A 22492-nucleotide genomic window follows, 5' to 3' on the forward strand; every position below is an offset into this window, starting at 1 on the left:
TGATGATGATTTTCTTTATTAATTTTCTTAATTTCCTGCATTTTCAAAACCGCATTCTTTTTCATGAAAATTAAAATGTGCGCTGTATGCTTTTGTATTACATGACGAGGCGTGTTGTACGCCTCGTCATGTAATACAAAAGCATATGCTGAGCTGGAACCTTTTTGCAGGTGGTGCAGCATCCCACAATTACTGTTCTCCTGACGCTTCTAATACTTTGAGCAAAAGTTCGAGTGGTGGAAGCGCCGGAGTAGCTCACACTGTAGGTATTGTATTGCAGCACAGATAGTTTAACTAGATATACAGCCTTGACTGCAATCCACCAAAGACTAGGTGATGATGGAGCCTAAGATGGTGCGCGCATTGCCTATTGATTCTTCTTTTAGAAGTACCAATATTATAGCATTCTTTTTTTTAATGAAAACTTCTTTAGGCGCGAAAAACTTCACGGCCGCGTCAGCGACATGCTAACTTTTAGCAAGATTTTCAGCATTTTTTCTCCACTGTACCACCGTCGATAGTGCACCCGAGTGCAAAGGGGAGTGAAGACAGCTCCTCCCGGGGCTGGTGGCATACCTCAGCGCACGCCCCCCGCGCCTCACTCCTGCAGGCCGAACATGGGCGCGCGCACGGTGCCCACGACGTGCTCGCGCGCGCGGGGCAGCACGCCGCGCTCGTCCGCGAACACGAAGGGGAAACGCAGCACCCAGTAGGCGGACGTGCTCAGCCGGAGCGGCGCCGCGCCGCTGCCCAGCGGGGTGAACACGGGCCCGCCCGGGACGGGTTGAACCTACAAATTACAATATTGTTAATCCAGCTCTACACTCGCGCGTGAATCCTTCTCGTGAATGTTTGCCTGACTACGGGCGGTCATCATGATCAACCGATAGACGTCCTGGACATAGGCCTCTCGCAGTGACTTCCACACGCCACGGTGTTGCGCCGCCGCCATCCAGCGGCACCCCGGGACTTGTTTCATGTCGTCTGTCCACGTTGCGGGGGTCTGGGTGGGGGGGTCGCTGCGCTTTCCGGTGCTGTTCTATAGCAGAACGGTGAAGGAGGAACAAGGTTGTGAAGCTCCTGAGCATTATGATGATCGCAGACCACCACCTATAGATACCTAATAGCCGGTCACTCCCGATCCTCCCGAAGCTTAGGCAGCTGCTTAGCATAAAAGTCGGGCCGTCTGTTCGGTACCCTCATTCCGAAATTAATATTTGATTGAATTTTTTCGAACTTACTTATTGTCTATTATCTTTATTACGTGACTTTTGAGTCCACCAATCACAACAAAGCATTCTGTCTCCCGCCAACATTTTACGATTTTATTTTCATGCAAAAGTTGAATTCTCTGTGATGATGATACACAGTATACAAACCTTGGGGTCGAGCGTGACGTGCACGGAGGCCTTGGGCGTGACGACGTGCAGACGCGCCAGCTGCGCGTGCACGTGCGCGCGGCACAGACACGGCGCCTGCAGCGGCATGGGCGCGGCGGCCAGACGCGCGCCCAGCCCGCCGCCCGCCTCGCGCCCCCACGCGCCGCCGCCGGACACCACCGTGTCGGGGGACGACATCATGAACCTGGACCAGACTCAACTAGGGTGATGATCCTGAATCGACATCTGTCCAATATTACGTCCTGTCCAAGATATCTAATCGTTTCATAGCCTACCTAGCGTCAAATCTATCCATACTTAATCGACGTAACGGTATTTTTTGCATGGGTATATATAGTAAGAGACCTGGAGAATAAAGTCAAAGTCAAATGATTTATTCAAAATAGGTAATTAATAACTCTTTTTGAAAGTCAGATGTTGGATTTCTAAGATATAGTGGTGATAATTATTTCGCAAACTTAAAACTAAAGCTACGAGGGTTCCAAACGCACCCAGGTCTGAGAAATCTGAATGACATTGGCTACCCGGAAAATCAACGGGTTCCTACGGGATTTGCAAAAACCTAAATCCACGCGGACGAAGTCGCGACCATCACCTAGTGTCACATAAAATGTTGAGATACCTGTGACCTCTGGGACACTCGTACTCGAAGCCGATGAAGATCTTGACGGTGAGGCTGTGCGAGGCGGGCTTGCCGCGGCCGCGCCCGCGCCACGGCGCCGCGGGCTCCAGGCGCACGCTGCAGTCCCACGGCAGCAGGTAGTTGGTGTGCGGCAGGAAGCCGGGCTGCAGGTGCTCGGGCAGCCCCACGCTGTGCGAGTACAGCGACGACGCGCCCAGGCACACCAGCGACCAGCTGGGGAAGGCGGGCAGCAGGCCGGCCGGGCTGCCGGCGTGCAGCATGCCGGGCAGGTACTCCGTCGTCGACGGTTGACGACTGATCACCTTCTCTGGAATACCAAATTGTTAGTGTTATATAATAGGCCTGTGGTTATACTGTTGTTTACAAATGCATGACGTCAGAGCACAGATAATCTATCGGCCAAACATGGCCGACAGTGTTTTCACCTGTCTAAGAAAAATATTTTTTTAAATTAAAGTTTTACGGTTTTTAGGGCGCAAAAAAATATAGTGTTAATTTTTTTGATATAATAGGACAAATATTAACCATTTAAGACCAACTTAAAAAAATTGTCAAGTAGCCTATTACTCGTAAGACATACAAATCTCCGCAGACTCTCCTTGCACAGTCTGGAATTTTTGCTCGTGTGCAGACGAAGACAGGTCAACCATAAAGATAACTCAATTGAGTGCATCCTCCGAGACCTTTATCTTCATGAAGTCAATCTACTCAAACCCGTCAAACTTTAGTCTTCACCCAATTTTCCAATTTTTTGTTTTTTGTTCCCTGGTGGAACTTCTGTAAGTATAGCATTTCGAGCAGAGGGCGCCAGTGGGGCGCGGCAGTGGTTGTACAGAGGATAGAGTCGCCTCTGTACTCCACACTATATGTCTGTGTCCTGGAACTTAAACTTGTCCAACTATCTGTTTAGAGTGAACATGTACAGTACGCGGCAGAAAGTAATGTACATCGATCTTTATAAGGAGAAAGCGGATTCGTAGAGCATTGTCCTGTCGTTGAGACCGACAAAACGTCACATAGGTATGAATGACAGAGACGCTCTACAAAGCCGGAAAGTCATTCTAAAGGCCGATGTACTCACCCGGCGCAGTGGTCTCCTGCACGGTGACTACTTCTATCCCCGTGTCGCTGCAGGGCTCCGGCTCCTCCTCGTCCTCCTCCGCCGCGGAGCCCGGGGACAGCTCGTCGGGGGGCGTCCAGGGGGAGCGCGGGGTGGCGGGCGAGGGCGCGGCGGGGGGCTCGCTCTCCTCCTCCTCCTCCGCCTCCTTGCTCTCAGACTGCGAGGCGGCTTCCTCTACGCCTTTCACTGCCGCCGCTCTTAGGGTTCACACATATAACAGATATAACTGCCGAATCACATAGCAACTAAATTTTAAAGTAGTCGTATTTTTTCTTATTGATATTATAAGAAAGAGTCAGACTTTTTTGTATTAGGGTTTTGAGCATGATAATACTGTGTAAACTCTATGATTTGGCAAAATTGAACGGAACAGGTATTTTATTCCGTTATAAAGAGTTTCGTTAAATGGACAGTTAAAGATGTTCATAGGCCCCGATTCTCTAGGCTCTCTCTAAACTAAATTTAGAGTATCTGCATCCTTTTCTTTTTATTAATGCTAAAAAAGGAACGGAACATGCCTTTCACATTTAAAGACTCTAAATTTTAGTGCACAATACAAATTTAAACAGTAGGTTCGCGAGTGCGTGCCAAAATCACGGGTTTTACCATCTAAAAATTAAATTTAGAAATGTCAAACTGCTTCTGTCCTTTTCATATTACAATAGTAAGAAGAGGGTGCGAATACTCTAAAATTAGGTTGTGCTTAGAATCGGTGCCAATGATGATGAATTTGAAGCGTGTCACCTGAAGCTGGGCGTGGAGGGCTGGAAGACGGGGAAGTCTATGTTCTGCAGCGTGTTGCACACGCCGCACTCGTCGGCCGCGCGCACGTAGAAGCTGTAGTTGGCCTGCTTCACGGTGTAGGGGTCCTCGCGCGAGCACTTGCTGCGACCGCAGTTGCACGCGCTGATGTAGCGGACCCCGGACGAGTGCTCCTTGGAACTGTCGCTGCAAACAACTTGGCATGAGGTCGCCTCCTCCACTCCACTCGGCCTGGTAGCCTCGCTTTGTTCACGCGCAAACATTCTACTGTAGGACAGTTGGGGTGATCAGCTGCTCGATTACGGTAGAATATGACACAATATGACAGTTTGTTCCGGCGCTTCTTTTGCTTGTTCTCAGGTGGAAGAAGCGCCGGAATAACCTGCTCTTAGCTTTAAGTTGTGATGTGTGGCACAATTGTATAAATAAACATCTTTTCTTTCTTTCTAGAATGACAGCTACAATGTCACGATCGCAATCACCTCTGATTGGTTGACGCTCACTCACTATTGGCTACAATGCATTGTTGCAACAAGAATCGCACAAATTCAGCCAATCACAACAGTTGAGATTGTAATAATGATTGATTAGAGGTTTTACGAAATCGACTTATTTATTTCGTTTTAGACTGCTTAGGATGTTGGGAACTACTCCGGCGAGTGAAAGCGTACTGGACACTTCCATTAAAAATTGAAACTTTAGTTTGCGTGACGGAACAAATTTTAAAACATAATAATTTCATTATTGACAGAATATTTTTTTTATATTAAACAAGGCTACCCGCACTTTGGATACGTATTCATCAGTTTGGTCGGGAGCTCGTACGTGTTCGTACGAGTCAAATTTGTATGAAACTCGTCCAAAGTGCAGCTCGTCACATGGTCACCTAGACAGTTTGTATATCTAATTCAATGCTGTACACTAGTTAGAAGTAACAAATGCAGGAGTATCTCACTGGTGCGGATGTACGCAGGGGTGGCCGGTGAGCGAGGGCGCCTCGCACAGCGTGCGCGTGCGCCACGTGGCCGCGCACGCCGCGCGCAGCCGCTCGCGCGCCGCGCCCGCCAGCGGCCCGCGCGCCATCGCCTCCACCACACCCAGAGCCACGCCCACCTGTCGAATGACGACTCGTTGAAGCGAATAGCGGTTCTGCCCGCGCACATACTTGCACAAGTCAGTTCGGACAGCACTATGTTCGGATAGCTCAGTAACGGTGACACGACGGTATAGCTCGCGCAAGCTAAGCCCATACCACAGAGTACTTTGGTAGTAGGTCCATAAGCAAGCATTTGCCTGCGTGTGCTAAAGACAAGACCGAACGTGTAGCTTTACGGATGTGGGATCCGGAAGCGGTGGCGAATCGTACTTTGACTGTAAGCTTCGCTCCTGTCGATGTTCCACCACGCCTCACCTCACGGCTTGTTTATCTAAATATATAAAAGGAAAAGGTGACTGACTGACTGACTGACTGACTGACTGACTGACTGACTGACTGACTGACTGATCTATCAACGCACAGCTCAAACTACTGGACGGATCGGGCTGAAATTTTGCATGCAGATAGCTATAATGACGTAGGCATCCGCTAAGAAAGGATTTTTGAAAATTCAACCCTTAAGGGGGTGAAATACGGGTTTGAAATTTGTTTTGTCCACGCGGACGAAGTCGCGAGCATAAGCTAGTCCATACTAATATTATAAATGCGAAAATGTGTCTGTCTGTCTGCTAGCTTTTCGCAGCCTATCCGTTCAACCGATTTTGACGAAATTTGGTACAGCGATAGCTTGCATCCCGGGGAAGGACATAAGCTACTTTTTATCCCGGAAAATAAAAAATTTCCAACGCGATTTTCAAAAACCTAAACCCAGGCGGACGAAGTCGCGGGCATCATCTAGTAAATAAATAAAATAAAATTACCTTATGCGCATGATGTTGACTGGAGTAATGGGACGGCAGCCCTTCTGCGTACGACGCTTGAGCTATGGGCAACACCTGCAATTATGACTCGTCATCATCATCATCATCATCATCATCAACCGATAGACGTCCACCGCTGGGCATAGTTCTCTTGTAGGGACTTCCACGCGGCACGGTCTTGCGCCGCCGCCATCCAGCGGCTCCCTGCGACTCGTCTGATGTCGTCCGTCCAACTAATGGGGGGTCTCGTATCATGACAATAAAGTTCATTTTAAACGCTTAGAAAACTGCATTAATATATTATCGTAAAGGCAAAAGTTTGACTCTATTTGTTTTAAATAATTTACCAATCATCATCATCATCATCTTGATCAATGAGTTTCTTGCTGGTTCTTCTCGGTAGGAATGTCATTCCGAACCAGTGGTAGATGCATCCGACGATTCGAAAGCGCTTTTGAAAGTTTACTTGAATAAAAAATATTTATTATTATTATTAATCTATCGCCGGCTCACTACAGAGCGCGGGTCTCCCCTCATTGAAGAGTGAGAAGGGTTTTGGCCATAGTCTACCATGCTAGTCAAATGCAGATTAGCAGACTTCACACACCTTTGAGAACATTATGGAGAACTCTAATTCATGCAGGGCAGGTTTCCTCACGATGTTTTTCTTCGCGGTGAAAGCAAGTGATATTTAATTACTTAAACGCACATAACTCCGAAAAGTTAGAGAGCTAGAGTTAGAGAATTGTCATTGGCGGAATTATTGCGGACCAAAAAAACACAGTAAAAAAGTCACAGAGAAGAAAATAAGACTTTTTACAGATTAGTGCTTGGCTACAATCAGACCTACAGGCAGTGATGGTCACTTCACCTTGGCACATCTCGCCTGCGAGAAGCGCACGTCGGTCGCCAGCGCGTCGAAGAGCGCGCCGCCTTCCTCCGCCGCCGAGCCCGGCGCCTGCAGGTACAGCGGCGCCAGGGCCCGAGCCGCCGCGCGCCACGACGACGCACTCGGTAACTAGAAGTATAACTAAATATTATAAATTAGACCACTCTATAATATAACCTAGAGCAATAAATTGAAATATGAAATGGCTCAACAGATTTCGATGTGTGGGGTATTGGTCCCGCAAATTGCTAATACGCGTGGCCGCCATATTAGTGACGTCAGCACCAGACTGAAGTTTCGGCTGACATCTTTTCGATGTTAATGAGACACGGTTGCAGCGCAATAGCAATTTGCGGGACTTGTATCGTTAGAATCCTTACATCATCCCAAATGACACTGGCTACAATTTTTTGAATAAACATACGACATATCCACGCCTAAAAAACTCTGTATGGCGACATTTTCAAATGTGATTTTTTTTACATTTTACAAAAGGTCGGCAAAAGGTTTTATATCATTTTATATGTAAAGTAATTACAAGATTGAGTTTTTAATCTGGTACTTTGAAACACCACAGTAAAATGTGGCGGCCAGCTGAAGCAGCAGCCTGTTCTGTTTGGCGAGCGGCGAGCGGCGCGCGGCGGCCATTTGATGGTACTTCCGAACGAACTTTACCAACGTCCGAATAAGATTGAAGTTCCTCTTAAGTAGGGTAGACTGGGTACGGTTGAAACATTTTAGCGTTTATAGTCAATTGCATCGGGATTAGTTAAGCGAGACATAACGGAAATATATTAAGCTTATGCTCGCGACTTCGTCCGCGTAGACTTCACAAATTTCAAACCCCTATTTCACCCCCTTAGGGGTAGAATTTTCAAAAATCCTTTCTTAGCGGATGCCTACGTCATAATAGCTATCTGCATGCCAAATTTCAGCCCGATCCGTCCAGTAGTTTGAGATGTGCGTTGATAGATCAGTCAGTCAGTCTGTCAGTCAGTCAGTCAGTCACCTTTTCCTTTTATATATATAGATTATACAGTGACGATTTTTTCCTTGTAATATTTGTGTACTACTTGCTATTATATTATTAACAGGGAACAGTGGTTCAATTCATTCTTTTCTGCCGCTGTCTTTAACGAAGTTCCGGTTTTTACATCTTCATAGGCTTGTTTTATGTTGGTAAGTCATCCTGACCTCTCGTATTCTTCCTTTGGCGTACCTTTGACATCTAAGAAACAAGAAAATTAAATAAATACACTGTTTCAACCGTCCCCACAAAAAATGTTTCAACTGTCCCCAACCGTAGGTATAAAACGGTTCACAACAAGAATGATAATAAAGGAGATCGCCCGTGAACGGGCCCTCTTTTGTGGCGTCGTGTCAAAACTTAAATTAAATTTTTTAAAAATGTGTTATGTTTTATAACGACTTTTTTTCACTCTATTATTGAAAATATCCACAATTACAGTTAGAATCGTAAACATGCATTTATTTTGAAGAAGTATTAATTAAATATAACCTCAATATCAGCAATATAAAAAATAAGATTTCTTTATAACCAGGGTGAATAAATAGAAATCGTTTGCAGAATATAAAGAGTTAATTATTTGTCTACAAAATAAAATTAAAACCATGGTGGCATAACAATTATATTAGGGGGGGCCCAAAGCTCCTAAGAAAATGGGCAATCTCTTTTGAATAAATACTTACCATGCAGCCATACTCTACAAACTTTAATTAAAACGATACAAAACTCTCAATACTCTAACTTTAATAAAACCATAGTAATTGCAATAATGTACGAACAAAAAATACTTACTTTTCCGTCAAAAAACGCAATGGGGCCTACTATACACAAGGACAGCGCGCGAAGAGCGACGCAACACTAAAATTAGTGTTTCGACTTGTCACCCGCTTCGTTCTTCCCTTGTACACTTCAGTGTATCACGCACAGGTGTCGAGATATTCTCTTTGTTTCAACCGTCCACCGTTTCAACCGTACCCAGTCTCCCCTAGTTATTTTTTTTTATTTTTATTTTGTTTATTTGAAAGTAATCAACAGCGTAAATACATAATTATTATTTAAATTTAAATCTAGGTATAACAGAAGGCCAAAAGAGATTACTTAAAATTATAATTAAACTATTTTAACAGAATAGAGTTAGAATAAATGTAGGTATATACAATAATAAAATAAAATTACAACAGTGTGTGTATGATTGATTATAATAAAGAAGTTATACTACAAACAAAATATTGAATTAGTCGGTATACTGTTGGCATAACTCACCTCAAAGAACGAGGTGGTCATGGCATACTTCCCCACGTTGTCGTCAAAGCCGTCCCCGAAGGCCAGGTCGAGGTGGCTCTGCAGGAAGGCGCGGAAACTGCGTGCGGGCGCGCGCTCGGCCTCCGCCCCTGCGCACAGCTGCACCAGCCCCTTGATGAGCGAGCTCACGTCGCGAGCGCCGCCCGCCTCGGCGTCCGAGCTTATGTACACGAATTCTTCGTTCTTGGGGATCGCGAACAAGGATTTTGCACTGGAATAAAAACAATAAAATAAATAAATAACCTTTTATTTGTTGTACAATGGGATGTTTTTAAGTGCATAATATTAAGGCAAAACATCTCACTAAGCTGGCGGCGTCACCGATCGCGCCACCGTGGTCCACCAGTCAGCAACTAGCAGCCGGCCACCAGCCAGAGCCAGAGATACCAGGATCGTCAGTTTCAAAATATCGGGCACCAGGTGAGGCAACCTCTATAGAGCTGTATACATTTTGTTGGTAACGCGACTGTTTGCGCCACCACTGGTGTCCTAGTGAAATAGTGCCCTAAACATGGGCAACATGGGCACCTTAAGTCTTACCACACATTAGTGATGATTCTGGCTTTCCTCAGTATGAAGTAAATCTGATCTTCCATTGCGTGCTCTAGTCTCTTCAGCGCAGCGTGGGCGCGCTTCAGCGGCGTGGGCGCGCGTCGGAAGTGGAACAGCAAGCGTGGGCAACATGGGCGCCCGTGGGAGTCCCACGCACCGCCCACTCCTGAGCGTAGGAGAGCCTCTGTAGTTGCTGCGGTCAGTTCTGCCCTGTTAAACACTACTTAGTTGAATCAACTTCATTGTTTACATAATTATAACTTCTAGTTGAAGACCTGGAGAGTATCATAGGCTAGGTACTTTGTATCCCAGAAAAACCATAGTTCCCAATGAATTTTCCATAACCTCAATCCTAGTTGCAAGTACATATTACATTAATACATTCATGGGTGCATGAAGCAATTAGTTCTGAGTTATAACTTTAAAGTTTAAATATCGCAAAATAATCTAAATATATAAAACGAAAGGGTGACTGACTGACTGACTGACTGATCTATCAATGGACTGCTCAAACTACAGGACAGATCGGGCTGAAATTTGGCATGCAGATAGCTATTATGACATAGGCATCTGTTAAGAAAGGATTTTTGAGAGTTCAACCCCTAAGGGGTTCACCTATAGGGGTTTGAAATTTGTGTAGTCCACACAAATTTTAGTCGCGAGCATAAGGTAGTCTCAAATTAAAATGAATTGTAGTATACCTGTATCCATCAACAGCTTTGAACAACTGCAAGTAGCCCAGATCAAACACAGGTGTGGGAGATGACAGCACCACAATGTGACAGAGATGGAAGATCAGTGCTATAGCTCTGCACGACTCGATCGCCAGCTCTCCCGACGCCACCAGCCAGTGTGCAGCATCTGCATCTTTGACGGTAGTCTTTGAGTCTTCATCCAAGCTTGCAGCTAAGGACGCCAGCCTCTTGGTGTCCAGGTAAGTGACTGCGTGGAGATAGAGGATGGATTTCCTTTCATCCCAGTGACATTCTATACCATTCTGAAAATATTAGAGTGTGTGGTGTAAATATAAAATTAGTGGGTAGTTATTACTTAAGCTTATTGTGTACTAGCTGATGCCTGCGACTTCGTCCGGGTGGAATTATGTTTTTAAAAATCCCCGGGGAACTCTTTGATTTTCCAGGATAAAAAGTAGCCTATGTCACTCCAGAGGGCCTAACATGCGCCCCGCGAGAAAATTTTGTCTACGCATTATCTCGTGTTTCTTCATACAAATAAGCCGAGTAAATGCATAGACAAAATTTTCTCGTGGTGCGCATGTTAGCCTAACAGGTCTTTATCTATACCCATGCAAAAAATCACGTCAATCTGTTGCACCTTTGCGACGTGATTGAAGGGCAAACCAACAAACAAACACACTTTCCCATTTATAATAAGGGTACTGATTTCTAAGTAGATAGAGAACGCAAAAAGCATTTGTAGTGCACCTAAATGTCTCCAGTCTCTTATCAAAAAAGACCTCTAACCAGATGTGGCACATCAATAGGCTGTTACTTTGATAACCTTTCCTAAATGTTTGAACCATTTCATTCAACTACAAGCTGTTCATGACTGCAACCTCACCGTGGACTGAAGGATCTTAGGGACATAAGCTTTATGAACTCATACCTACTAATCAGTTTCTATGTGGCATCGAACGTTACGTAAGTGTCAAAGCTGTGGGCCACAACATGGTGTATGCCAAGTAAATCACTTACTTCTTCACACTGGGAGGCCGGCAGAAGTGGGGTTGTTTTGTTAGGGTACCGGTACGGCGACTTTCCTATCACACCCACGACAACAATACGCTCTTTCTTAGAAAACTCAGGAATATCAGATATAGAAAATAATTTTGTCATTTCTAATCGTATTCATTATCAAAGCAAGAAAAGAAAGAAATTACGCCAATGCCCAATTTACAATTCAAATCTTTTCTTTTCTTTTCTTGTTGTTATGACATTTCATAGTGAAGGGCACGTGAATGGTGAAGACACGGGCGGTTCACGGCCATACAAATTCCGTTCCCTTACAAATGCGAATAGCAAAATAGAAGTTGACAGATTCGACCACAGAACGATACAATAACACACGTTCACTGCCTGCTGCCTGCCTGACGCCATTTTGTTATTGTTGTTAAGCGTTGAGCAGGGTGGTTGCGTCGATTTATTTCCGTACATTTCTGTTCCCTTCGCAACAATTGTTATTATAGTACATTATTTCAATATAATTTATTGGAATGTATTATAAGTGCTGTGTTCCCGATTGTAACAGTACGCGAAAAGACGCTATATTACATAAGTTTCCACAGTGTGACAAAAGACTCAAAAAGTGGCTTAAGTATATAAATTGTGATGTTTTGCGAAGTAAAAGTACAATAAAAATAAGTCTCAATTGTGTCATAAGCACTTTGAAAAGCGTTTTGTGACACAAAAATCTCGTCTTGCAGTAACAGCATTTCCTACTTTGTTCCTGCAATCTGAGATCCTCAGTGGTACTCCATCCATTCCACTGCATGATTCTGAAGAAATTTGTACTAGTAAGTTTTCATGGCTTTTTGTATTGTATATTGTTCATATCATTCCTCTAATCACAGTCCAGTTGTTTTGTCCAATGTATCACAACCTTCTTTAGCATACATTTTACAACCAAACCGAAGAAAATGTATTTCTATGCCTGAATCATCTTACCACCGTGTAGCACTAATTTTGGCCTTTAATTTTAAAATGATTAATATTTAATTTACTTTCAGGATCAGAGAAGATTGACCTTGATCATAATTATTATGCTTCCAAAAATATATATAATGACCACAACTATTGTACACAGCTGCAAACATCACAATCAGCAAGTGAAAATGAGCTTTTAGGTGAGAAAATATAATTTATTATTATTTGAAACAATATTCATAATAATATTACTAATAAGTCGTTTCTTTGCTAACTTTGAAAGATAGCTAAAAGAGATAGATAAAAGAACCTTGGAGTGTTTTAAATAACTTACTATATCAAACTTTTTTATCGATGTTTGCCTATTTGTACTCATTAAACTTATTTTTTAGAAGGATTGCCCACTACTTTTAAAAGAAAATTAGAAGAATATTCGATTACAGATTGTCAACAAAGTATTTCCTCAGGTAATCATCTATTTATTAATAGCCTTGATATAGTAACCACAGGAATAAGGATATCTGCTCTTTTCATTGATCAGTGTTAACTACAGGTCAAAATTTTCATAAATAAGTTATTACTAGACTATGTTTTTAAGCTTAAATGAGATATTTAAATGTGTATAACAATTAACAAATTAATCGCGGTGTGTTACCCATCCATACTTATCTTATAAATGCGAAAGTGTGTCCCGTCTGTCTGTCTGTCTGCTAGCTTCTCACGGCTCAACCGTTCAACCGATTTTGACGAAATTTGGTACAGAGGTAGGTTGCAACCCGGGGAAGGACATAGGCTTACTTTTTATCCCGGAAAATTAAAGAGTTCCCACAGGATTTTTAAGAATCTAAATCCATGCGTACGAAGTCGCGGGCATCATCTAGTACTTTATAAACAAGATTTATTTATATTTTTAATATGCACATACATAACATTTATTTATTTATTTATTGACACTTTATTGCACACAACATATTATGCACATAGTGCAAATACTTATTAGAGCAAATCAAATCAAACATGTAATTTTTATAATAGGTACCCAATATATCAATTGTAATTATATATAATACTCTTGCAATTCCAGGTTCCACTACCATGCCACTTAAAAAGAGAAGGAATCCTAGAATCATTAAAAGAATAATTGAAGTTCTTTCACCAAAATGCAAACATCTTTACAAGAAATATAGGATTTCCCAAAAAACTCTTAACCTTATTCGTAGACATAAAAAAGCTTGGACAGTGAAAATGTGTATCAAAAATTGGAAAAATTGAACCCAATTGCCAAAAAAATACTCACAATGCAATTAAGATTGTGCGGAAAGAAGAAGAAACAAAGAAGGTTTACAGAAGATGAAAAAAAAAAATTTCTTATCCTTACTTAATCAGGGGCCAAAATCATATCGATATTTAATAAAGGTTTTAAAAGATTTAAAAGAAAATAAATAAATGTCTTGAAATAAAATGTGTTTTTTATTTTTAGAATCAATTAATTTAGGTTATTTAAGTAAAAAACCCTTTAGGTACCTAATAAAACAATTTCAAAATACAAGAAGCTAAAGCTGCAGGAAAAAAATCCTCTAAAATACAAAACTAGAATTCAGAGCCGCGCAAAGGAGGCAATTTAAAAAAATATCTTGCCAAGCTATTGGCTCAAATAATCTGATCCTATTGGTTAGTAGAGAAATAGCAAAATAGAGTTTGACAGATGATCGACCAATCACGGGCTGCATTTCAAGGGTGTCAAAATTTGTTTGCCCGTGAGCCATCTGATACGTAGTATCCCTATTAATCTGTGGGTGAAGACTTGTGAGTTGTGTCACTCACAGTGTTGCCAACTCGGATTTTGAAAAAGGCGTAGACCACATTAGAAAAAGACGTAGATTTAGTAAAAATTTCGGATGAAAAGTTCGTAGATCTACGTACTTTTTTTCTGGGTAAAATGAAGAGAGTAAGGTAGTGTTTTGTCATACAATTTATTCATTTTCATTAATTTCACCCTCACGCAAATGAAACTCATACATATTTGTTAAAAAATTCTTGCAAAGGTCGATGTTTTTTATATTTAATTTTTGTAAAAAGTAGGCCAGTTAGTGTTTAATTGAAAAGTCTGTTTCTTAAGTTTGTTTTCATTAAGTTGTTAGTCCGTTTGAATTTGAACTTTGAATCGAAATGCATAGTATCTCTATGATAGTACGACATAGTGCATACAAGGCTCTTTTGGCACTTGAATGACATTGACAGGGGGGTGTAGTTGTAGAACAAAGGCTGCCAGCAAATAAAATCTCCTCAATTTTACGGAATATATTGAAAATGTCAATGTCGAAAGTCGAGTAAGTTTTATTTAATTTTAACTGAATAAGAAATTGGGAAAGCCGTCCCTGTTTCCAAATAGAGAAAGAATAATAAAAACCATTTATAGGCCATGGACTAGCTATATTTAGTTACCTGGTGCTAAATATAGCTACAAGATGCAGACACATTTATGCTGTACAATATATTATTAGGATATATCATGATGTTATTTAAATGGAATGGCTCTAATATTTAACAAAAACAGTCAATTTAAGCTTTTTTTACTTAGCAACACTGCATTTAAGGTCACACCGTGATACTTCAAAAGATGGCGGCTTTATTTTCGCCACGCGCCAAAAGAGTCTTGTCCATAGGTCTTGTCGCGTATTTCTGACAGTGACACTAGTGACAATTTCTGCAAAGCGAACGTTCCATTTTACACAGTCACACGTATATTGTTGTAACTGTGTAAAAAGGTTATTAAAAACTTTTTTAATAACCTTTTTCATGAATGAAAAAGAAATTCAAATTATGCCCATTCAGCCTCAAAAGGCTAAGTAGGTATTCGATTACTTTGTACAATTTGATAAAAAATACGTAGATTCTGGGACTGAAGTTCGTAGGTTTGCAGGAAAGGCCTAAAGTTAGTAGATCTACGTAAAAAGACGTAGATGTGGCAACGCTGGTCACTCAAGTCACTATCCTTTTGGTTTTGACATTTTTTGTCAGTTTTGAAACAAACACATTCTAAATCGTTACATACTGTCCTTGTACTTTATATAAAGTGCCCTATTTCTGCAAGATATCAAAAAATATTATGATAACATAAAGTTAAAGGAAATGCCCCATTTTATTCTTCTCTTTTAATAGTAATTTCATCTTTTTGAACAGTCTTCTAGTTTTTTGCAATGAATGTCAGTGTCAACGTCATTTTTGTTGACAATGTGTTGACAAATGACAATGTAAACCATTCAATTCATTCATCCCCAAGAAACCATTAAACTCGTCAGCTGTTGCGTTTGTTCGGCTTGGCTAACCTTCCGAAATCAAGGCTCTCAAGTTTTGCGAAGAGAATGGAGAAATGCTGTAGTTTCCAAACAAAAATCTGCACAATCAGACGTGCCCGTGCCGTCGACAATTCTGCTACGAAAGATAACTTATCAGTGAATTAAAAAGATACAAAGTTGTGATTGTATAACATGTCGTCGGCTGTGGAGGATATTTGTGAATTATTAGATAGTTACAACGGGCGCGACAAGGTAAACTATGCGGAAATATCGCAGCCTTCGTAGTGAACTGTGTAGAAGTGGAATTACCAGTCAATAACCTGTTGTTCTATGTCATTTATCATTTCCTATAATAGTCTATAATAATTATGTACAAATTATACAATATGCCTTATTAACTAGGATTTGTTTTACAACTAAGGTCAAAGCGCAGGTTAATAAAAATAAGTGGTTGTAAAGATATGCCCGAAAGGTTTTTTACCACACAGATAATCTAAATAGATATATAAAAGAAAAAAGTGACTGACTGACTGACTGATCTATCAACGCACAGCTCAAACTACTCGGGCTGAAATTTGGCATGCATATAACTATTATGACGTAGGCATTCGCTAAGAAAAGATTTTTGTATATTCAACCCCTAAGGGGGTGATAAATGAGGGTTTGAAATTTCGGTAGTCCATGCGGACGAAGTCGCAAGCATAAGCTAGTTTATATTAAAAGGCAATCAATACCTAATACCTATCTGTATACTGTATCTACCTGTCTGTCTGTAACCTTTCCACACTCTATCACTGATCTCACTGATCTTGCCAATATTTTGCAGTGATAGCTTGAATCCTGGAGACAGAGTTTTTATCAAATCAAATGAAGAGTTCCTAAGTTGGATAACCTAGTAATCCTTAATTTAAAGCACTTATAGATTTTTCTATTATTTTTCTATCTATATTATATTTTTTTTTTTTCATTTTAGCATGTTCATTATATTTTACCATGACTGCTCATTATAGTTGACAGGCTGCAAGTTATTACTACTTTAGAGCTAAGTAAACTTAGAATGTATAATAATTATTATAGTGATTGCTTGTGGCATTGTTTATAACTGAATGAGTAACAAGGGAGGACTTTTATCAATTGATTAGTATGAGGCCTTAGCTGTATCTGGGTTAAGAAGATACATGTAAAATTTAACTCCTCCATTTTAACTTTTTGCCAAATTTCATGTCAAAAGTATAATTTTACTCTTTAAATTTATGGTGAACCATATTGTTGATATAATAGTAAAACCATAGAGTTAAAATGGCATGTGAGGAGTCATTTTGTACGGACTATACTATCAAATTTCATCTCTAAACTCATCAATCAATGTGACTTGCATTGGTTGTAACTGTCATTGATTGATTTGTAAGGAAATTTGTTACTTTATCTTATTTTTATTTTATTTATGACTAGCTTATGCTCGCGACTTCGTCCGCTTGGACTACACAAATTTCAAACCCCTATTTTAGGGGTTGAATTTTCAAAAATACTTGACTAGTAGTAGACTCCAAGTTTTCAATTTCCGCAAATGACGCGACAGGTTAATGGTAACTAAAGTACAAAATAATAGGAAACATTATACACGCTGAGATTGTAATGGTCGTTTTCGCGAAACAAAATGATTTTGTCATGGTATTACAATAGATTTATTTATTTCAATCAGAAAACTATTAGAGTCAAAAATGGCAAATTTAAAATCGAGAAAAACAAATCTCGAATGAGAACTCGACCCAATAGTAGCACCGTGTGCGTGCAGGCTAGTTTGCGCCGTATCACTACGTGCGAGAGATTATTTTGCTCTAAACTTCTTAACTTTATTCGAAGCGTGATTCGAGTGGATGTACCTACCTACTGTTCACGTTATGTCTAGTGAATTACTATTGTTTCTCACACTTTCGAGTTGATGATTTTTTTTTTCAATAATTTCAAAACAAAAACATTTATATTTTTTAAGTTTAACTCAATATTTCGATAGTACAAACATTCTGCCGCGGGAAGACAACCACTAAAATGTCAGCCTGTATAAGGTATTGACTGTATTGCAGGTGGTCCGCCTAGCTTGCTACTCATGCAAGCTATATGGGTGCTTGCGTGGAGAGAAGCCGTGGCAGACGGCGGGGTCGCGGCTGTCGGGCGCCAGGCTCATCCTGCGGCTCTTCGATGACATCCCCATGATCCGCCACACATACAACTATGGCTTAGGACGACATGTGAGTACTTTTATACAATAGAATCTGGACATAGGTCTCTTGTAGGGACTTCCACACGCCACGGTTCTGCGCCGCCGCCATCCAGCGGCTACCTGCGACTCGTCTGATGTCCGTCCACCTAGTGGCGAGTCTTCCAACGCTGCGTCTTCCGGTGCGAGGTCGCCATTCCAGCACATTGTATGGAAAATAACACAAGAATAGAATAGAAACATTATTATTCAAATAAACTTTAAAAAATACTGTTGAATCATCAAATGTATCTAGACCACATAGAATGTCTTTCCTACCGAGAAGAACCAGCAAGAGACTTGGCGTTTGCTCTTTTCAAAGATTTGATTTGCAATATTATGTATGTTAATTTCGCAACCTTATGATTAATGATTGAAAACCTACGAGCAACATATGACAAAAGATTTCGAGAAGTTTTGATGGGACTTTTAAAAACGGATGACGTCGCGGGCATTCGATAGTCATCCTAAAAACCATCAATATAGTGTTACACATGCACAAAAACCATCAATATAGTGTTACACATGCACAAAAAATACTAAAAGAGCTATGTTAATATATATTAATTACATATCAAGTATCTTCCAATGTGTATGATAACTGATAACATCTAATATATTTATGTTATTGGATTTGCTTATCAACAAATCTTATCCACATTGATAGTACATTAACATACACACCCACATAATTACAGTATATTATTTTGCAAGAATTTGTTTTTAACTAGATTATGCCCGCGACTTCATCCGCGTGGAGTTAGGTTTTTAAAATCCCGTGGGAACTCTTTTATTTTCCGGGATAAAAAGTAGCCTATGTTCTTCCCCGGGATGCAAGCTATCTCTGTACCAAATTTCGTCAAAATCGTTCGAGCACTCGACAAATCATTTGAGTTACGTTTCTCCGCTCTGCTTTAAAATGTATGATTTTTTAACTAGTCCGCAAATCCTTGTCCACTGCAGCAGAGGAGTTTTGTGCAATTCTATTGGTTAGTATTTGCACAGATCCGCTCCTCTCTTCTCTACACCAGTGGGCAGGCAGCCAATGGGTTAGATAGGGAATGAATAAGTTTGTATTCTGTATTCAGGCTTTCTTTTAATAATTAAGAAAGTAGAAAAATGTTTTTGGAAATTTCACTCCCTTCACCAACATTGTGAAAGTGTATTTTTTTGTAACGTGAATTAACGATCAACGTGAATTTTTGTAAAGAATTAAAAACCTGAAGAGTATCATAGGCTACTTTTTATCCTCGAAAATAGAAGAGATACTTACTGGATTTTTAAAAACCTAAATGTACGCGGATGAAATTGTAGGCATCAGTCAAAAGTTGTAACAAAACTATTTACTACAATTTCAGGAGTCGTCCAAAATAGCAGCAATGCTTGGCGTGCTGGCCAACGTAGTGGATCAGACGTTCCTGCCGGTGGAGAAGGCGTGCTGGCTGCACGAGGTGGGCGTGCTGCGCCTGTCGCCGCCCACCGCCGACAGGCTGGAGGTGCTCAGCACGGCGCTGTGGGCCGCCAGCCTCTACATATCTCTAATACAGTGAGTGTAATGCGTAAATTACAGAACACACTCGCCATATTTGCTCTATGCTCGCCATATTTGTACGGCTAGCCGAGGTAGCGAGGACTAAAATCGTATTTCTGACATGACATATAGAGCAAAAATGGGGAGCGAATCCTCAAAACGCACTATACAGGTGTGACCAGAACGCTAGCAAGTTGCATTATTGTTATACTTCCTAAACACAATCCAATACCAATAACCATTTGCCTCATTATGTAGTTTGACTTATTTAGTATCTTTCATACCCGCAATGTATAGCATGTAAAACTCGGGTCAATGACTCTGGTTGAAATTTGGCATGCAGATAGATAGCTATTATGACGTAGACATCCGCTAAGAAAGGATTTTTCAAAATTCAACCCCAAAGGGCTAAAATAGGGGTTTGAAATTTCTGTAATCCACGCGGATGAAGTTGATAGCATAAGCTTGTTTATTTCTACATTAGGTGTTTAAAATGAAATGATCAGCTCACTAGCGAGCCTCCCCGGCCATGTACTTAGTGCCGGGTACCTTATTAAATTTTCGTATGGATTTCTTATTAAAAAAATATAGCTTATGTCAGTCGGGAATAATGTAGCTCTTTAATGGTGAAAGAATTTTTGAAATCGGTCCAGTAGTTTTTATGTTAATTCGTTAAAAACATACAAAAATACAACTCTTTCCTTTTTATAATATTAGTGTAGATTTTATTATAAGTATTGATTAGGTACATTTAAAAAATTTAAACTACGTAAACCTAAACTAATGGCAGAACAGGGAAAATAATGCTTCATTAGTTGTGCTAAAGTGTTTAGTTACCGCAGTTGCGTCATGTGGTTACAAACCAGCTCAAATTGACGCGAATTTGTTGATGACATAATTGAATTCTTTCGCTTTCACTTCAGTGCAATGTCATTAACACGACTTAATTGAATTCCAATAATGAGTATCTCGTTATACGATCTAGTAACTACCTAATCGTTTGATAAATAAAATTGGAAGTATGTAATAGGTAATATCTAAACAATATGGGACTTAGGTAGATATTATAGATACATACGCGATACGCGACAGTTCGAGATGGCAATCGGGCTATGAGGCGGGGGACGCCCCACATACCCGTACGTCACTTCCCGCACTGGGTTAGCGCGGGGCTGTGTCCCCCCACCCCGATTGCCATCTCGACCTTTCACGTACTATACTTATATTTTTGATGATCTCAATATTTATCGAAATAAACGAATTTTTTTTTTAAACTTGTATATTTTAAAGTATAGTCCGAACAAAATGACTCCTCACGCGCCATTTTAACTCTATGGGTCAACTTTCATGTCAAAAGTACGGTTCACCCTTGGTTCACCTTAAAATGAGGACTAAAATCGTACAGTGCGACAAAGCTATCTTGACGCGTGGCGAAAATCGGAACTAACGTTGCCGTCAAGAGTCCCCTTTGTTCTTGTTTGTTAAGTCCATAAATATATAGAGAGTTGCCCTAATGTCCTATAGAAAGGTGATTGTAAATACGCTCTAGCTTAGCTAAATTTTCATTAGAGAGAAAGAGACAGCAATACGTTTTCTAAATATATAAAAAAGATTCCGACGAATTAAGAACCGCCTCCTTTTTTTGAAGTCGGTTAAAAAGGAAAAGGTGACTGACTGACTGACTGACTGACTGACTGATCTATCAACGCACAGCTCAAACTATTGGACAACATTGGTAATATGAGTAATATTTCGATAACTTTATCGACGAATACTAATTTCGGCTCTATGAACAAGCGCCATTTGTCATGTGTGTATGCCAAGCTGTGCGTGTGTGAGTGTAGGTAATACACGATAAAATCGTAGGTATAACAAGTCTACTTGTTTATTAAGCCTATGGTTGTCTAACAGCGCCTGTGTTCTCCAACAGCGCCCCCCTGTCAATGTCATTCAAGTGCCGAGAGAGTGGTCGCACTGTACTTTGGACATGTTTGACACAAAAAGTGGAAATGGCGCGTGAGTCATTTTTTAAGCGTCACTATAAAGTGCATCGATCCGACCATACCATAGACTTCTAGACAACTGTCATGGTACTTTAGGATGTGTCTGACTATCAACAAGCCTATGTAACAATAGAAACAGTGAAATCATGAGAATCATTATTTGTGCAGGACATTCAGATCGATCCGCCACATCTGGTGGAGCCGCGACTGCCTGCGCGCGGACACGGCGTGCGACGCGCGCCGCAACCTCGACACGCGGCTGCTGCTGCAGTGCGTCACGGCAGGCAAGCTGGGGCTGGACATCACGCACGCCGTCAGCTGCCTGCCGCCGGGCTGGCTGTGGGGCGAGCGCATCGACGCCACGGCCGTGTCCGCGATCGCCACGCTGTCGTCGCTCGTCGGCATCGGCCTGTACTTCGCGAGGAAACGACTACTCAAATGATTTGTGATTACTTACTAACATATGGTATTTGTTATTATTTTTAGTGCCTGCGCAGACGACGGACTGTAGTCCGCGGAGGACAAAAGTCCCTCATCTTTTACTATGGTGTTTGGCCGTAGATTTATGGTTACATCACACATAAAATAATTAAAATGTGTTAATGAATAAATTATTATTATTTTCTATTTACAATAGTCGTTCGTCTGCGCAGGCCGTTAGAGTAATTCGAGTGAGAGGATATTTTCACGGACACTGAAGTGCGGCTTAACCTCATCTTGTGTATATTTATCGTTTTATTTTTTATGTAAATAACACCTCTATGTATATAATAATTATTTGTTCTGTTCTATCATTTTTAATGTATATACCACTAGATATGAATTTTATGTACAAATTAGGTTTTTAAAAATCCCATGGGAACTCTTTGATTTTCCGGGATAAAAAGCCTATGTCACTCTCCAGGTCTGTATGTATACCCATGCAAAAAATCACGTCAATCCGTTGCAACGTGATTGAAGGACAAACCAACAAACAAACACACTTTCGCATTTATAATAAGGGTACTGATGAACATAAGTTTCTGTGTAATAATGTAATAGGTAACTGAGTGATGACTGGTTTGTAAATGATTTGTAAACTTATAATAAATAAATAACGTATTTTTAACGATATTCTAATTTTATTT

The 22492-nt window shown here is 40.8% G+C and overlaps 2 protein-coding genes and 1 long non-coding RNA gene across 3 annotated transcripts; 2 read left to right on the forward strand and 1 right to left on the reverse strand.

The window, feature by feature from the left end:
* Positions 1 to 136: 136 nt before the first annotated feature.
* LOC117986064 (nonsense-mediated mRNA decay factor SMG8) lies at positions 137 to 11595 on the reverse strand. Its single transcript, XM_034972884.2, has 12 exons — positions 11328 to 11595; positions 10314 to 10609; positions 9601 to 9822; positions 9022 to 9271; positions 6714 to 6860; positions 5843 to 5917; positions 4881 to 5038; positions 3908 to 4111; positions 3125 to 3360; positions 2023 to 2350; positions 1380 to 1584; positions 137 to 790 (listed from the first exon to the last, which is right to left on the reverse strand). Exons 1-12 carry the CDS (start codon positions 11466 to 11468, stop codon positions 599 to 601), a joined length of 2454 nt encoding a protein of 817 aa, XP_034828775.1. The 5' UTR covers positions 11469 to 11595; the 3' UTR covers positions 137 to 598.
* A 385-nt stretch (positions 11596 to 11980) lies between these two features.
* LOC138402859 (uncharacterized) lies at positions 11981 to 14060 on the forward strand. The gene is made up of 4 exons (XR_011237197.1): positions 11981 to 12145; positions 12359 to 12475; positions 12668 to 12742; positions 13360 to 14060. It is a non-coding gene; the product is annotated as an uncharacterized lncRNA (long non-coding RNA).
* A 1474-nt stretch (positions 14061 to 15534) lies between these two features.
* On the forward strand, positions 15535 to 22476 carry LOC117985948 (peroxisomal membrane protein 11C-like). The gene is made up of 4 exons (XM_034972742.2): positions 15535 to 15826; positions 17659 to 17823; positions 19190 to 19377; positions 21534 to 22476. The coding sequence occupies exons 1-4, from the start codon at positions 15767 to 15769 to the stop codon at positions 21805 to 21807; spliced, it is 687 nt and encodes a 228-aa protein (XP_034828633.1). The 5' UTR covers positions 15535 to 15766; the 3' UTR covers positions 21808 to 22476.
* Positions 22477 to 22492: the final 16 nt, after the last annotated feature.

This window comes from Maniola hyperantus, chromosome 10 (assembly GCF_902806685.2).
Source record: "Maniola hyperantus chromosome 10, iAphHyp1.2, whole genome shotgun sequence".
NCBI lineage: Eukaryota > Metazoa > Arthropoda > Insecta > Lepidoptera > Nymphalidae > Maniola > Maniola hyperantus.